The following is an 18,367-nucleotide window of genomic DNA, read 5'->3' on the forward strand; positions in this document are numbered from 1 at the left end:
ATAAAAAATATTTAACAAAACTTTTCAAAGAAATAGCAAAGTTGTACAATTTACATCATTGCAATCTCTGATATTATATATATGAATTTGATTGTTTATATTATATATATGAATTCTTGATGCGATAATTTTATTCGAAAACGTACACGTGAAAATTTAACTTATCTAAATAACTGCGAAAATTTAAATATCCAAAAAATAATCATATACATTGAATAAACTTAATATGCAATATATGTATTTTATGACAAATAATTCCAAGTGATATGTGTTACTACAGTTAAGAATAAACAATTGAACAATGAATTTAAGCTATTTTTAAAGTAAACGTTTCACATAAGAGAAATAGATATATTATATATTATACATGAAAAATATCTTTCTCTATTCTTTCTCTTTCTTTCTTTCCTACAAAAATTCATCAATCTTTCGTGTTCTCATTATTATTATCTTGCGAATTATAATAAATACATCGAAATGATAAAAATCAATTGACTTTCTTTTTTCTTATGATCAAAATTCGTATTAGATTATTTTGGAAAAAGCGTTTTATTTAAAGACGTGCACAATATACAACATATAAAAAGATAGAGGTTCTTTTTTGCGGTTAAGAGAAAGAGAAAGAGAGAGAGAGAGAGAGAAATATGAGAAACGGAATTGCCTTAAAGGTTACTTCGAGATTCGTTGAAGAGAACGTATGACTTAGATAGGAGAAAAGAAAAGAATCTAGGAGTGACTAGAAGGGAAAAGGGTGGTGATGGTGTTGGTGGTGATGGTGGTGCCAAGGGGTTGTAAGAACGAAGCTAGTTCATACAGGGTCGATGCGTTAGATTTTTCTTTTTCTTTGTTCACTCGACGTTTCCTTTATTTGCTTCCTCAATTTTCTTTCTTTCTGTGTTTACCGCCACGTTTTTTTTCCTCTCTCTCTCTCTCTCTCTCTTTATTTTCTCTATTTATTTTTCCTTCTTAACTTTATCGTTCCTAGTTCCTTCCAAGTACAATATCTGCTACTCAATCGAATTCTTTTCTTATATTTTTAACAAGCTTTGACCTCTTTTATTTTATCGTAACGTTTCTTCTTGTCTGGAAGATGAAGAAAAATGGAAGGAAGAAATATAAGAAAGAAAGAAAGAAAGAAAGAAAGAAAGAAAGAAAGATGAACGGACAGACAGACGTTATAACGTGCCTGCCTTCGAAGTGTCATCAATATCGTTTCTTTCACGTCGAATTAGAAAGAAAGAAAATTTATGTACCCTCCCTCCTCCCACCCTACACACCCCTTTTGTCTTTCTTTTGTATTATTTTATTTTATTTGTTTTTTATCGAATCCGAAAGAAAAAGAAGAAAAAAGATATAAGTGCGTTACAGGAGTAAGCGAAGCAAAGATAAAAATAAATAAAAAGAAAAAAGTTAATTCTTCCGATGCGTTAGAGAAGGAAGAGGGAAAGGGGGAGGAGGAGGAGGGGGAGGAGGAGGAGGAGGAGGAGGAGTATTCTCGTCTTTCGAGAAATAGCAAACTCTTTCTCGCGAATATCATTATCGACTTTTCGTAAAGCGGGAATTAATTCGTGTCTATCTTCGGGCACTGCTTTAAGGGTGGAGGGTGGAGAAGGGGTGTACCGTCCATTCCTTTCCTTTCCTTTTGCCTTTTCTTTTATCTTTCTTTTTCTTTTTCTACCGGATATTCGAAGGAAATTCCAGTCGGAATAATTCCGTTCGAGATGTTGGCCTTAACCAACAGTGCAATGCAGTGCCAGTGTTGCACGGTCCGAAGGGTTGCAGTTAAATGGTGGGGAAAAATGCAGTAAGCAAAGAACGACGACGATCCAATGGTGTAAAAGGGAAGAATAAGGGAAGAAGAAGAAGATGGAAAAAGACGAAAGGGATGAGAGAGAGAGAGATATATATATAGTTAAAAAGGGAGAGAATAGAAAGTAAAAGGAGAGAATCGAGAAGAGAGGAAAGGAGAGGAGAGGAGAAGAGGCTTTTCGCTTCGGGTTTCGTTGAGAAGGGAATTGAAAATCAGCCGCGGGCAAAGGGAACGAGATATTACGCGGAAATAGTTGGGCAAAAGCAGAAGCAGACGCCAACCGATGTAGGGAGTTTAAACGGAGAAAATCGTATCGATCGAGTTTTCTTTTTTTATTTTCGAAAGAACACGTTGATCGAGAGATGGATCACCAAAGAGAGAGAAAAAGAGAAAGAGGGGGGGAAGAGGAAGGGGAAATTTTCGAAGAGCAATCTCTCGTAATTCTAAAGATAAAAGTTGAATAAACCTGTGTGTATGTGTGTGTATGATAGAAAGAGAGAGAGAGAGAGAGATAATATTACGTTTCATTTTACGTTATTCTACCTCTTTTATTACTATCCGTCATTACTATGGTTATTACCATTATCCCTAGAGTTATTTATTACGTTCGGAGATGAACCGATATTGCGTCAAGATTGTTCTCGAACGTGAGAGGGTGGGAGGCCCCTCCCTCCCACGTAAAGAGAGGAGAGAATCAAACGATACTTATTATTATTATTATTATTATTTCCTCTTTAATACACTTTCGACAAATAATTCTATCTACGGATTAATTTAATGAAATTCGATGATAATGTAGTTGTTTTGTTTATGATATTATAACAGGAAGATTTCGTTTCTTCGATAATGTTAATTACATTTTGACTTATAATAAATTTAATGTTGTTAGTGAGGGGGGTAAGAGGATTGAAAAGAAAAAAGAGAAAAAAAAAAATGGTATAAATGGTAAGAAGAAAATTTCTACGTGGGATTTGATAGGAAGAGATAGTTTTAGTTTCTCTCTCTCTCTCTCTCTCTCTCTCTCTCTCTCTCTCTCCTTCTCTCTCTCTCTCTCTCTCTTTGATATTACTAACCCTCAGCTAAAGAGAGGAGGATCAAAGTGAAACGGAGAGAGAAATAGTGATCTAAAGGCGTGCTTCGTCGAAGGGATTAGTTGTAGACCGTCCTGTGGTTCAGTGCGATTTTTATCAGGTGATGGTACTTTAACCAGAGATTAGAGGATTCGTCTGGTACAAGACGAAATGAGATATCCAACCTTTCCCATTTCGCGTAGCTCACTCAGCCAAAGGTACAACATTGGTTTCATTTAACGAAACAACCAAACGAGAAATCTCTACAAGATTTTTGACTCTTACATTAGACATTTGATAAAAAAAAAAAAAGAAAAAAAGAAAATACTTTCTGTTTTTTCGTGTCGGACCAACCCCGTCGAATATTATTGGTAGGGAATATATTTTAGAGAAATTAATTTAAAAGAGAAAAATAATACTTTATGTGTTTTAATTCACATGAAATAATTTCAACGTGTGCGACACAACATACGTATCAAACAAAAAAAATACGACAATAATAACGATACATTTAATATATTTTTCCTTTGTATTCCTTTATGATAATAATAATAATAATAATTTGATAGTATTAAAACACGTATCGTATGAACGATTATTAAAGTGTTAACAAACGTTTTAATTAATTTCAAATGATTTTTCAATGAAAATAATACGAAATATCGTTACGTTGACTTACTTGCGTCTTGATATCCCCATTGACTTTTATTTTCGATTGGAAATTGCTGGGTTGTTTTAAAACTTTAGCGTTGTTAATGAATACCTCTTCTTCACCCGCCGGACCAGGTTTCCTCGTTACCCATAAGGGTGGATTACCATCTAATTCGGATGAAACCGAAAGTCCTAATCGTTCGATCGTCAATGGTAGGTTCGCTATAAACAAAAAGAAACAAAATTATTTTAATTTATTAATAATGAAATAACAAACAAATAAATCTCATGAATTAGAGACGTTAAGTATAAAAAATATATTTAATACATAACTATATATATATATATAAGGTTTTAATGGGGTAACTCGTATGATCTACGATAGGACAAATTTGTCAGGAATTCTTTTTTTTTTTTTTTTACTTCTTTTCCCTTTTTCAAATTTTTTTCTTTTTTTTCTCTGTGTGTGTGTGTCTCGTCGACGTTTTCTTTTCGCTCTTTCAACGAGGTCCCAAATGATTAAGCTCCCGATCGATTCGCATTTATTTTCTCTCGGGTGCAGGGATGCAGCCGCGGGGCACAGCTGCACCAATGGCTGGCCACAAAACGAAAACGTCCGTACAAAGCTGCTTGCGCATCGATTTATATTCCGGTATGGAGAACCAACCTTTTCTCTCTTTTTCTCTTTCTCTCTTTCTCTCATTCTTTCTCTAATCCCATCTTCTTCAATGTTCTCTACGATGAACTATCTATCAGCATATAATCTTTAAAGATTATTTTTAATATTATCGAATTGATAAAAGTAATAATTATAAATATATCTTTGATATACTATTATAAAAATGAATATTTTCTAATATTTTTTAAATCTCGATTTTATTAATTTTTTTTTTTACAATCTAACGTGATTGGGTAAAATTCAATTTACGCGTTATAATTATATTATATTATCTCGCAATTATTATTTTATTCATTATTACGTACATTTATATATTTGTCTTATTTTTTCGTTTATCTCTATCTATACAAATTTTAACAGGTATTAATTAAGAGAAGAATCAAGTTGAGAGGACACAGATTTCTTTTTTTTTTTTTTTTTTAATTCTATACAGTTGTTAGGGGTTAATCGAGCAGTAAAGATTCAATATTCAATCTTTTTCAAAAAAACGAAGGGAAAAGTTTTACGTAAATTATTATATATCAGTCTCGTTTATGTTAGATAGAAAAATATATTTTTTACATTAAAAAACAAAAAAGGGAAATTTTAGAAAAGATATAGGTAGGTTGAAAAGTATTGAGCCTAACAAAGTGTTGAAAACCATGAAGCTCGAAACTTTTCAACCCGCTCATGTATATTAGTTAACTAATTTCCTTTTTTTTTGAATTAAATTATAAAATATTTATTTTTCAATTTGAAAAAAAGAAAAACTGAAAAACTGTTATACAATAATGCATTTATTCTTTTTGAAACTGTTACGTATTGGGTTTTACTACTTGCACAGTGTACGCGGTTCTGATAAATTTTAAAAATTGTGTAGAATTTTACAAAAATTCATACACTGTTAATTTGGATTTCTCCATGTAAATCGTGTATATTGTATATATGTATAATACATTTAATTAATATACTGCTTATGTGCCAAAATATATAAAAATTAAACGGATCTGTCGTAATACTTTTAATAAAATGCGTGTATTAATTAGATACAAGTGTGAATTTAAATCTACTCGATAAGTGCTGCCCCCTACGTGCGCTTAAGGAACTACAATGCGCGCGTTTTCCTGCACTTCGTAAAGTTGAAAGAGTACGTCGTTTGTTGTGTGTTTTATTTTGTTTTCTTTTTTATTGTTTATGTTTTTGTTCATCCAGTGCTAGTGTTTTATATTAAACGTTATTCTACAGTATTTCTTTTTTTTGAAGAAAATGGGCGACATCTCCGTTTCTAAGGTAAAAAATAATATAATCTTGATAACCTGTTGCATGAATCTTGAAACCTAACCTTAAATCCCAAACATAAGATAAAATATTTGTACTGCTTAGTTAAATAATTTAATATAAATAAAAAAAAGAATTGCATTTTATATACCTGAAACAAACTAATATTTCTTTTTGTATGTATATTTGCATATCATATATATTTGATAGGTACTTTCATTTATAGTTCGATAGAAAAATTTGATTATTTTATATTTAGGGTGTTTTCGCTCATAAAGGTAGTTATAAAATTGGTCAAAAAAAATCTACTCGCAGTAACTATGATTATTCTAATGAACTCTGGTATACTGCGTATAAAGAAACATGGGATATCATTCACACGAAGGCAGAGGTATGAAGACTGTTAAAAGTTAGATTATAACGCTATAAGTATAATCTTTTAATATTACAGTCAATATAATATACTTTATATTTTTTTAGTCTATAAGATCTAATATGATCAGTCAATTGATATCCGACTTACAGTCTTTCGTATCAAGCGTAAGATCAAATAGTATTGATATATTTGAAAGAGAAATACCTACAGCTATGCTACTAACCGGTAATAAAATATATTAATATATATTGAGAAGCAATTCTTATAGTTTGTTTTTAATTTATTTCAAATGTAACTTCACATTGTAGGTGTTAACATTCCGGATCATGCTAACATCTTTCAAAAGATAGTTCTTACATTACGGTCTCTAACTTTGTACGTTGCAATAGTATGGAGTAAAGATTCTAACAATAAAAAAAATATAGTTTCAGACACAGTATTTCAATTAATAAATAAACAAGGAGAGGTCAGTTTATTTGTAATATATTAGTTAAGTTAACATTTAAGAAATTAAATGTTAAAGTAAATTAATAAATATAATTTACAGGATGACGCATTGGGAATAAAGAAAACTCAATGCAACATGCGCGCTTTAAAATTATGGTATTTAACGCATTGCAATCCGTCTGATCCTTTGATCATTATTATCTCTGATTTTGAAAGTTTCTCACCTAGCGTACTTCATGATTTTATATTAATACTAAGGTATAGTAGGATTAAGTGAATTTTGTGACAAATATATGGAGATTCTTTTTCCTATTTCATATTTTAAGATTTTCATCATTTTTTAGTACTTATTCGGATACAATAAAATTTGTATTAGTTTTTGGTATTGCAACTACGTTGCATGTTGTACATAGATCTTTGCCGTATGATGCTACTTCTAAGTTAAAAGTGAAGGTAATTACAAGTATTTCATCATTAATGAATAGAATTATTGCATAACATTATATTTCCAGGAGTATATATAGGTATAGTTTATTCCTTACAGGTATTACATATGCAAACACAAATTAAAAGTTTAGCTGATATATTGGAAGGAACGATTTTTTCTTCGGATATTTTGTTTAGATTGACCGGAAGAGCGTTTCAATTATTAACAGATATTTTTTTGTTCAACGATTTCTCGGTCGATCGTTTTTTACAACATTATAAGGTACCCGTACTTTTTTTTTTTTTCTTTTTTTTATATAATTAATTTCATCAAAATATTTGATGAAACATTTGTACTTTTTAATTTTCCTACGAATTAACAATGCCTTTAGTTATGTACGATACATCATTTTTATGGAAACAACATAAACTCTTTGTGTTGTCAACGAAAAGATATAAAATCGAGAATATCTACTCTAACAGAGGAGGATATTAAAGATCTGAAGAAGTTACCATCCATTGAGAAATATTTAAAAACTTATCAACAATTAGATCAAAATAAAGAACTTGATGATACAAAATTTCGGAATTTAATAGAAATTTTACTGATACAATTTCACGAATACATGATTCGATTTTTAACGGTATTAAAATGCCTACACTCTTTGGTATCAACCTTACCAAAGGCACTATTAGGAAAGCAGGTACGATGTTAACAACAGAGGAGAAGCTGTGCTTTTTATTTTTTATTAAAAGAAAAATTAATAATATTACAAAAAGAAATATAAGGAAGAAAGCCAGACGAGTCTTTATTAAAACCATTATTTTAGCTACGCGAAGTTTATACAAAAACGGTTTATTCGAGTAATGTTACGGAGTCTCAGGAGTACAAAGAATGCCTTCAGCTATTAAACTTTTTATCGAAAGAAGAGTTGTTAATAAAATTAGAGTCTATCAAGACGATACTCGAAGATACGGAGGTGGAACCTCTCTTGAAGGAATTTCATGAAAACTTGACGACCCGTATGAATGAAATTAAAAATGCCAGTTTGGATATGATTAGTAATGATAATTCGGTAATCATTTCTGTCGATCAAAAGCTTACACGTAATCAATTGAAGGAGGTAAATATATCGTAGAAAAATAAAAAGTAATAAGTTGAATTTTTACAAAGCAACAATAAAAGATTGAAACTTATTTTTTTGTCTTTTTTTTTTATCTTTTGATCGTATAGAAATTATTAAAGATGAGTCAAACTCATAAGCGTTCGCCTTACAAGCAAGCTCAATTCGATTTAATAAACTATTTAGATCGAGAGATTTTCAGCGTTTATCTATTGAATCCAACCGAACTACCCATGAACGAGATATTTTGTTATAACGATGGAAATGCAGTTAAACAACATATCCGTGGTTCTGTAAGAGGAGCCATACACATGGGTTTGAACGATCCGCAAATGTACTTGCAGGTAGGTCCAATAAGTTATTTAACCGTTTGCGGTATTTAGTTTATCGGTTAGCGGTTATTTTTTGCCTGCATATTTAAAAAAAAAATAAGAATTTTGCGTGCGTTCACTCACGCAAGTGAAAGATTCATTGAAAATTCATATTTCAGTGTGACTGTTGCAAATTAGAAAACGAGGATGCTATTTTAACAACGTTGCCCGATTTAAGTATAATTTATAAGCTACATTTGGAATCCAAGAAGCTGATTAATATGTACGACTGGTTACAGGTAACAACGATCTTTTTCATGTTTGTATTGTTTACAGTCTAATCTCTCTTACATTTATGATTACGCATATGGGGTATGTATATGTTATCCGTCTAACGATTTAAATCGTTATCCTATTTCGAGTTGAATTAGTCGAGCTTTCGGGTCCCGTAGGATTTTCCTTGAAATCCCATTTGATATTATTGTACCATATTCTAGGTATGGTGTGGCTTATTTCTCGGTGATTTGAATACAAAATTTTGACACTGTGATTTATAAATAAAGAAACATTTTCTTTGATGGATTGTTACTTAACATTAAACGTATCTATTTCTACCACAAAGGATCAAATGACCCATTTTCAAAGAGTCATATATTTGACGATGTACGTATAGTAAAAAATAATATACCATTTATGTGTGTGTAATAAAAATATTTGACTCGTTATAAATAGCACAATAATTTTTTAGAAATTTCTCCCCAAAAAAATTGACAATCGTTCATTCGATCACGGTCATGATACGTTTAGTGTTAATAAATTAAACATTCCTGTTTAAATAATGATTATTTTACATATGATAATAATACTTGACAATTTGTAGGCTTTTTCAACGATTGTAGATCCAATTGAAGATATAGACGAGGAACGGGATATTGATCCCAGAATACAGTATCCTTTATTAAATATGAATGCAAAAGTCGGATGATAAAAGTAATTTTAACTGTAATTTCATTTCAATTCGAATGTTCTTTTTCTTCAATAATGGTCGTTGTATTTTATTTTATTATTATTATTATTATTATTATTATTATTATTATTAACCTGATAACTTTCCTTAAATAATATAATTACAGAGCACGTTTTACTCGTGCAGTAACCGATTTGCAATATTTAGGTTTCATCAAGACGTCTAGGATAAAAACGGATCATGTTAAGCGATTCACTTAAGCGAGGATTTCAATAAAATATCATTTGTTCTCGTGCGCTTTATTTTAATTATATATATATAATATTTTAATAATTATATCTCTTGAGAATAGAGAAAAGAGTAATATTACTTTTGTATATGAATTTTTTTTCTAATTAAATAAAAAAAAATTATTACTTTTTGTAACAGTGGTTTGATCTCTCGTCTTTGACAATGAGTAAAAATAGAATATAAAGTTATTAGAGAACAAAAAATGTAATAAAATATATATATACACATATGTAAGTACATATTACATATATATATATATATATATATATATCATCGATGAATGTTCTCTATTCCAGAATTCGAAAGAAAAAGCATGTTCAGTAGTTCGAATAATTTAATGTTCGAGGTGCATACCAATGACGCGTGTTATAAATCTGCATACAGCTCAGGACAAACGTGGAATACTAAAAGCTAGACGTTATCGTTTGAAATGTTCTCTCTCTCTCTCTCTCTCTCTCTCTTTATCTCTCTATCTCTCTTCCTATCTACTTTTCTTTTTATTTGATTTGATTTGATTTTTTTTTCTTCTTTTTTTTTTTTCTTTCCAAAAAATCCGATTCGGAATATCGATCTCTTTGTTCTCACCCTCTTTCCTCTTCTATCGTCTTTGTAGTGGTCGAGCACGTTTTCTCGATTCGCGTGGTATAAAATACCGATAAAGAGAGAAGAAAGAGGTCAAAGATAAAGAAAGAAAGAAAGAAGAGAAAAGAATAAAGAGAGAGAGAGAAAAAAAAGAGAGAGAAGGGCTTACCCAACCGTTCCTGCATTTTAACATCGACGAGAAAGAACGAATATCGAGAAGAATTAATTGAATTCTCATGACGAACTTCCTTCCGCACGACGTGATAAGGTTAAATCGTCCCCCCTGCCCCACCCCCTTATGATATCTGACTATTGTTACCTGATTTTTCGCTTTAAGCACAATCCTTTAATATGTTCATATATATATATATATATATGTACATAAGTTCATAAATCCTATGGTGGAGACGGACAAAGGAATATTATTTAGAATAATGAATTTTACTGTGAGAGAAGAAGAAGAAGCACTTGTAATACTTTAAGTGCAATATATCATATCAGATTCAGGCACCCACATAAACTTGATTACAATTACATATTCCTAAAGTCGAGATATAATTCTATTCCTTTGGAGATGAATTTTATGAACGTGCATAAAACAATATTAAAACAACAAAAGTAGACATAATCGAGAGTAACATTTAGTATTTTTTAACGTGTCAATTAATTAATTGTATATTTATATATATATATTTGCAATAGTTTACGTGATTACTTTTATGAACGATATTAAAAATACATTTTTTATTCTTTCCTCTAGATCGATAATTCTTTTCAAAAAAAAAAGAAAATAGAAATTGAAAATGAACGTTACTTAAATTGTTGGTACACACGTGTATAAATAAATTGTTTTATTCTCGAAGGTCAGTTCGATTGACAGAAACATGAATAGGACAAGATGATTGCATCAAGGTCTGATGTTATTCGAGATTGTTGATTGCAGTAATTAATATGAGAGAAAGAGACGAAACCTGTTATGGGAAATTTAAGCGTGATCGATGAACGTTGTTATGCTTACTGTTTACTAATTAGTATGGGAACCGATTATAATTAGTAATTGCACGTAGGTATTATTCGTTCACCGCATATATGCGGTCTACAGTTGGACTCTAGTAACAGCTGAAGTCTTTGGGTTTACAAATTGAAGAGAAAGAGAAAGACAAAAGGATAGAATATTAAAGTAGATGTACAGGTTGATTCAAGATGAAAAATTATACATTTAGAATATAATTGTTCAAGTTATATTTCGAATATAAAAAAAGTTTATATTATGTTTAATTTCGAGAAGTGGCAGCAGCAGCAGCAGCAATAGTGGATTTTCAAATTTTTACTTCAAATTTATGTTCTTTCTTCTTGAACTACTTTGTTTATTTAAAAAGATAAAGTTACGTATAATAATTAAGTTGTTAAAAATATGTTTTTCTTAATAAAAGGTGGACTTTAATAATTATCATTCTCTTCTTAATTAGAACACGTGTTTTGCGATATGTTCGTTCGTGTTTTTTTGATTAGAATTTCGGTGGTAACTACTATAATGAAAAGAGTCTAGAGAGAGAGAGAGAGAGAGAGAAATAAATGGCAAGGAAAGTTGAAAGTTTGATACGTTTAGACGAGTTTTATGGCTTAGTTTTAGGTAGAGAAAGCTTTAGAAACTTTCTACAACGTGATTCCTTTTTGTCACTCCGATAAAAGTCCTGACGGTAACTAAACGATGTTCATTTGAGTCCACTAATGGTGTACCTCTTCTTTTGTCAGTGAATTAGAATAGAATAAAATAAAATAAAATAAAATAAAACAAACAAACAAACAAAGAAAATGTTTTATTAACAGTAAAGAAGAACAATAGAAACGAAATAGAACAAAGAAAAAATTATTAAGTTTAATTAAAAAATGAATGAAACAAACATTTTCGCGACTACTTTTTTTTTTGGTCGTTAAATTAATTCTACGTTTATATAGTTAGGTTTAGTGTTAAAAAAAAAAAAAAAAAGAACAAAAGAAATAAATGAAGGTATGATTGGAGGGTTTAGTTTCTTGAAAGATCAGCGAATAAATCGAGAGGTATATATATATATATATATCTATATCGATAAGAAAGTTAAAGCGGATGCCAAAGTGTATTCGTTCGCAACGATTGAGCACGAAGGTTTCAAAAGGTTAAGCAAGGTCCGACCTGGAAAACTGATTCTCGACGTTTTCTTTCAAGGTACCCGAGAAACTAGGTCTTCGTACGTAGACTTTTTTCTTTTTTGATATAAGATGCCTGATAAAAGAAAGATCGATGACATGTGAACTGGAATGACCAGTAGTGGCTAAATTCTTCTGAACAAATGAACCTTGAAAAACTTTCAGGTATTACTGACGATTTAATCGAATCAAAGGTATATAGTCTCTCTCGATTGAAATATTTCAATATAAATATCAAAATATTTTCAGTATTATCATCGTTATATTATTTGCGAATGATATTTGTCGTGTTATTTCATAATTTCTAATTCTTATTTTATGCAGATGATTTAAAAATCTGTAATTGTATTACGTAATTGATCGGTAAAATGTTAATCATTTGTAATCATTTTGATATTATGTTCCTTCCTAAATATGTTTACCTAACACTGTATTAATAAAATAAATAAGGATTTATATATCGTAAACTAAATAAAATAAGATAAAATAATATAGAATTTCACTTAGATGTGTGAAAAGTAGATAGGATATACTTGATAAGTTATTTTCTAAATAAACGTAGATATAAGGCGTTATCGTTAATTGATCTCATGCCGTGCAAACGTTTTAGCCAAGTAGTCTCGAGAGTGTAATCTGGGAATAAATCGATGTGACGAATGAAACTAGCAATTCTTAACGAGTTCTCTCACGTCAAGTTTACTACTCTCTGTTACTATCTCGTCCATGGGGGATAACCTGCGTTGGCATAGGAAACCATTCTCTGGAGAGTGATACCTGCGATCAATACCGATCCAATAGTCAAAGTGGATCTATCAATTCGTTCTAATGTACAGTTATTTGAAGTTGTAAGAAATTACGGGGATACAAAATCCAATGTTTCCAACAATTCTATCGCAAGATAAGATATATAAGACGCAAATATCTATCCTGTTAACGTTTATCGTTATTACTCTATTACGATTAATTGCAATTCGCTACTTGACGTAGAGAAATTCAGATCGATTCACTGATAACATTGCAAGGTATTAGTAGTATCAATACTAATGCGATATCAAAGGGAAACACGCACAAACATTTACGTCTAACCCTTGAAGTTATATCAGGAATTGTGCACACACACACACATATATATATATATACACAAACCTTACTAATTGTAAGACACAACCGTACGTAATTGATTAATTTAGACATAGTTATTTACATAGTTAATGATCGATGATCGCATTTGAATAAACCTGGAAGCTTAAAGTGACATTCCGGAATGATCATTTACCTTATTAGTCATATCCAAGTTTCATACTGTCGCATAAATACAATGTGATGAGAATTAACGATTTAATATTACATTATACGTTACAATCAATAGAAAATTAATAAACATATAGAGAAATGATATATTTGATATATTATTAAATATGATTACATAGAAAAAAGAAGTCTTGTTTGAAAGCGATTAGGCTTAGATAGATACGATCGATAGTTTAGAATAGAATCGAGAAGGTTTCTATACTTTAGTTAAAGTACTTGTTTCCCAAAGTTTTGCTTGGTCCATCCTATTCAGGTTCGTACGTTACATAAGCGAGCTTAGCTTTCCTTCATCATGTTCTTCCAGGCACATGGTAGGCGGTCCAGGGTCAAAGGTAACTGTAATCTCGTAGGGTAGAATCCCTTATCGGGGATATAGGCGTTAACCCTTCCCAAGCTAACTCTCTCTCTCCCTTTGAACACGAAATTGTTCTGGAATTGACCCGTGATACGATGAAGAAGTTATAACATGAATAGTATTAAGTATCATAAAATCGATCGTTCGTAAAATTATCTTGGTTAATTTTGCTTATCAAACCACAAAAAAAAAAGCAAAATAAATATCATTAACATTATTATATTACACGTTTTAATAATAATAATAATAATAGATTTATTCGTTTGATTTGCAATTTGTATTTGTATAAATTAATAAGATTGAAGAAAATTATAGTTTGGGAGTGTAGAAATGAGATGGGATATTTGATGATTGTCAAGAAAGGTGTGTTTGTTTGTGTGTATGTAATTAATTACATTAGAGATTAATTCATTATTTCAAGTAGAGAGATGTTAACGTGAACACTTTGGAAAATCACAAATAGTTATTCACTATTTGTTTTTTTTTATCGAGATTGTTGTTGGTGACGTAACTATAAGTAAACGGTAGAGAAATGGTAAACCATTTCAAGTAGGTAAACATTGTCATGTCGAAGATGTCGACTAACGGGGAACATGTGTTGTAAGAAGGTATATACATAAATCCAGGAGTAAGGAAGATTACGACGACAACAACTACAACGACAACGACAACGACAACGAGGAGGAGTAGGAGGAGGAGGAGGAGGAGGAGGAGGAGGAGAAGGAGAAGATTCAACGGCTAAAGGATACGCGTTTACATCTGACGTAGGGAAAACGTTGCTCGAAATCAGAATCTTCAATGTTGAAATGAAACAAGGAATAACAAGCCGCCATATACTATAATTAATTGTTTAGTATTTCCTCTTCCTTCGTGAGAGCTTAAGTCAATCTTTGATTCTATTAGGAAATTGTGTTTAATTGGAATAATTTCATTGCTAATGTATAATAGGTGGAAAACATCAATGGGATGGATTAATTGTTTCCCCGACAATTGACAAATTCATTTTCATTATTATATTTTCATATAGATATAGAACAAATTTAGTTAACAATAAAACATATATTCGATATAATTATTGTTTATTACATTTAGGTTTATAATCAAAAGTTCACGCGTTATTTTAAATTAATATATTTTCCAAAGCAAATATTTTATATAAAAAAAAGCAATCCATTATATATGCAAATTTATAATATAATTTATAATACGTGTTATACTTTACACACTAATAATAATAGACATAGAATAAATTGCAGAGTAGAATTTGGAGATAATAAAATAAAATAAAAAAAAAAGACAAATTTAATAACACAATAAAGACACGAACTTTTTGGTTCACCCTAATATATATAAAAAAAATATAAAAAATAGTCTACAGAGAAAATACAAAAATCTTTAACTGCATATATATATATATAACATATAAATAAAAAAAATACTTTCTTAAAGAGTTAAAATATTTCTTTGTGACGTTTGTTGCAGTTGGGGGTTTCCCCCTTCTTCTCAAAACGACATGACAAAGTTTAACAAGAAGTAGAAAATATATATGAAGATAGTGTATATCTATATTATATTTATATTCCCGTAGTTTTTCATTCGACCTGTCTTCGTACCGTCTCGCATTTCGTCGAAGCAACAGTTCACAACATCGCATCAGTTGCATTTGCGCATTGTATAACAACGATTGGTAGGAAAAAGTTAGTCGGATCGAACCATTATAACTTTTCCTTGAACCTAGTTCTTTCTTACTTGAGAACATACTTTTTTGGTTACCTCTTAGTGTCCGCCGGATTTTTTATCGGATGCATCTGTATCCTCTTCTACTTCCTCGTATCCCCATGCGTGCACTTTGTCATTGGTTTGCTTCTCGAACAAACCCCCTATACTTCTCCCCTTCCCCACCCTCCCCCTCATCCTTCATCCCCATTCCCTCATCATCTACTACCTCACCTTTTTCTTTTTTTTTTTTTTTTTTCTCAACGTCGTTATTCCTTTGAGTCAGACACGGCCCGCAGGAACAGCAGCTGGTGCGTCCGCAGGATATATGTGTGTCCCTGTTGCGGTCCCGAATCTCATTTTCGATATACTTCGTCTTTACGTTTATATCGTTTGCTTTTTTCTTTCTTTCTTTCTTTCTCTCTCTTTCTATCTTCCTTTTTCTCCAGGGAAAATGAGAGAAAAATCAGAAGGTAGAGAAACGTGAAACTTTAATGGCTTTGTTTAAGTCATATATTGATTGCTTTTTGGTATAACATATGTATATATATATATTTTTTTTTCTTTTTTTCCTCACACGTAACGAGTCAAACGAGATATCGTGAAATGCATAAAAATATAAAACGTTTTTAAATAAATAAATATCTTACAACGTTTGATATCACGATAGATAGAAATAATTGTATCTAAGTTTAATGAGAATTTGTCAATGAATGTAAATAATTTCTCCTATAAAATTTGCTCCCCCTTTCCCCTATTGTATATTATATTTTACAACGTTTGATCACAAGAGATAGAAATAATTGTGTCTAGTTTAATGAGAATTTGTCAGTGAATGTAAATAATTTCTCTCATTCCACCTGTCCCCAACTCCCCTTTCCCCTATTGTATATTATATTTTATAACGTTTATACAAATTATATATTTTACAACGTTTGATATCACGATAGATAGAAATAATTGTGTCTAGTTTAATGCATTTGTTAGTAAATGTAAATAATTCCTTCCATCCCACCTGCCCCCCCCTCTGTTCTCCTATTGTATATTATATTTTACAACGTTTATACAAAAATTATATATTTTACAACGTTTGATATCACGATAAATAGAAATAATTGTATCTAAGTTTAACGAAATTGTCAGTGAATGTAAATAATTTCTCCCATTCCACTTGCCCCCAACCTCCTCCCTACCCCTTATTGTATTTTATCTTATATAATTAATGTAAAAGAGAGATATTTCTCAAAGGGATAGAGAAATGTTCGTTTGTTAAAACGAGTACAATATTATAATCATAAAGATTTCAGATTCTTAGGTATGTATCTATCTATCTATCTATCTATATATCTAATTATTTATCTATATATCAGTACAAAGTCAAAAGCGATTTTAAAGATTCCCCGAGCGTTCGTTTTATTCTCCGCGGAATAACATCGAGATGCCTTCTTACATCGCGCATCAAGGCACAAAAACATTCGTAGTTTCGCGAAACCTTGTCTTTCTTTATTTCTTTTATCTTCAACGATTGTTATTCGCGAAATAGTTGAACCACCACCACCATCAGCATCACCACCAACCACCACCAGTACACCATCCCCAGCTGCCGAGCTCCTTTTTCAAAGCAATTTCCCGCGAGCTCAGCTTAATTCGTTTGCTGGAGAATCCCAGTAAAAGAGGAGGAGGAGTAGGAGGAAGAGGAAGAGGCGGGAAGAAAGCTAGGAGAAACTGGGAAAGACAGGAAAATTTGCGCTGGAGAAAGAAAGAAAATAAAATAATAAGAGAGAGAGAGAGAGAGATAGAAATAGGTGAGAAGAGAAGAGGGATACGAAAGGAGATGGAAAAAGATAGAAGATAAAGAAGGAGAACAACAGGCAGACGCGTCTGTCTCTGAGTGAAGAAAAAGAGAGAGAGAGAGAGAGAGAGAGAGAGAGATAGAACGAGAGAGTCAGGATATAAGCAAAAGGTGAAATGATAAATTAAACCGACCAAGGTAACGCTTCGCCGCCGCAAAACAAGGCCGGGGTGCTTAAGCTACAAAATTATGAAAGTTCTGAAGACTAATTGTGAAAGTTTTCGTGATATACAAAATTGCGGGAGGATCCTTGGAGAAGAAGACTGTAAGTGCAGATCCTTCGGTATATATCCTTTTTCTCTCCCTTTAGGCGAATCCTAAGAAATGAAATAGAAGGATGAAGGAAGAAAAAGGAAGATAAAAGATAGATGTAGAGTAAGAGAGAAAGATGGATGCCAAGTTGATGATATAAAGAGAGAGAGAGAGAGAGAGAGAGAGAGAGAGATAGAAGTATTTTCTTTATTTCTTTTTCAAGAAAGTTGAGGAGAAAGAAAAGGAGGGAATAACGAAGTCATCGTTCGATCTTACGGATTCTTCTTCTATTTCGGGAAAAGTTAGCTCGAAGGAAGGAAGAAAGGATGGAAGGAAGGGAAAAGAAGAACCCACCCACCCTTCGGGCTGAAACGAGAAACGATTCTACCAACCGAAGAGAGGGAGAGGGGGGGTGGTGGTGAGAAAGGAGGAAACGTTTTCGTTTCACCGATCCACCACTCGATTTTATTCTTGATCGTTTACTTTTCATCTGTCGGTTGCGTTGGTAATGATAGTGGTGTGTTGGTTATGGTGGTGGTGGTGGTGGTGCCATACTGCCAAGAAACTTCGAATCATTATACGAACGTACGTAGTCGAAAAAGTTTTTCGGTGAATCTTTTAAAACGAATGGAAAAGAAGAACTTCATCCACGATTTGCCTTCTTTCCAAGCCGTTAATATACATATATATATATATATATATA

At 31.5% G+C, this 18,367-nt stretch overlaps 2 protein-coding genes across 9 annotated transcripts in view; one reads left to right on the forward strand and one right to left on the reverse strand.

Annotated features, from left to right (window-relative positions):
- The window catches only part of LOC106791597 (fasciclin-1), a 60,755-nt gene that overhangs the window by 33,501 nt on the left and 8,887 nt on the right, over positions 1–18,367 (reverse strand). For all 8 annotated transcript variants that reach the window (XM_014757331.1, XM_014757328.1, XM_014757332.1 and 5 more), the window contains exon 2: positions 3,560–3,753. In XM_014757331.1, coding sequence (XP_014612817.1) covers positions 3,560–3,753 — 194 coding nt within the window. The remainder of the gene's footprint in view (positions 1–3,559; positions 3,754–18,367) is intronic.
- Positions 5,237–9,410, forward strand: LOC106791596 (origin recognition complex subunit 3). The gene is made up of 13 exons (XM_014757325.1): positions 5,237–5,479; positions 5,727–5,858; positions 5,948–6,068; positions 6,152–6,309; positions 6,391–6,548; positions 6,635–6,743; positions 6,835–6,999; positions 7,109–7,420; positions 7,547–7,840; positions 7,951–8,184; positions 8,331–8,450; positions 9,032–9,099; positions 9,285–9,410. Exons 1-13 carry the CDS (start codon positions 5,456–5,458, stop codon positions 9,376–9,378), a joined length of 1,989 nt encoding a protein of 662 aa, XP_014612811.1. The 5' UTR covers positions 5,237–5,455; the 3' UTR covers positions 9,379–9,410.

This window comes from Polistes canadensis, unplaced genomic scaffold (assembly GCF_001313835.1).
Source record: "Polistes canadensis isolate GaletaPanama2010 unplaced genomic scaffold, ASM131383v1 scaffold_323, whole genome shotgun sequence".
Classification (NCBI taxonomy): Eukaryota; Metazoa; Arthropoda; class Insecta; order Hymenoptera; family Vespidae; genus Polistes; species Polistes canadensis.

Bases quoted from the DNA above. Each gene is read 5' to 3' on its own strand.
- LOC106791596 (XM_014757325.1), top strand. From the start codon at position 5,456: ATGGGCGACATCTCCGTTTCTAAG. The intron at 5,480-5,726 runs GTAAAAAATAAT...TTTTATATTTAG, and splicing joins GCGACATCTCCGTTTCTAAG to GGTGTTTTCGCTCATAAAGG. The intron at 6,549-6,634 runs GTATAGTAGGAT...ATCATTTTTTAG, and splicing joins GATTTTATATTAATACTAAG to TACTTATTCGGATACAATAA.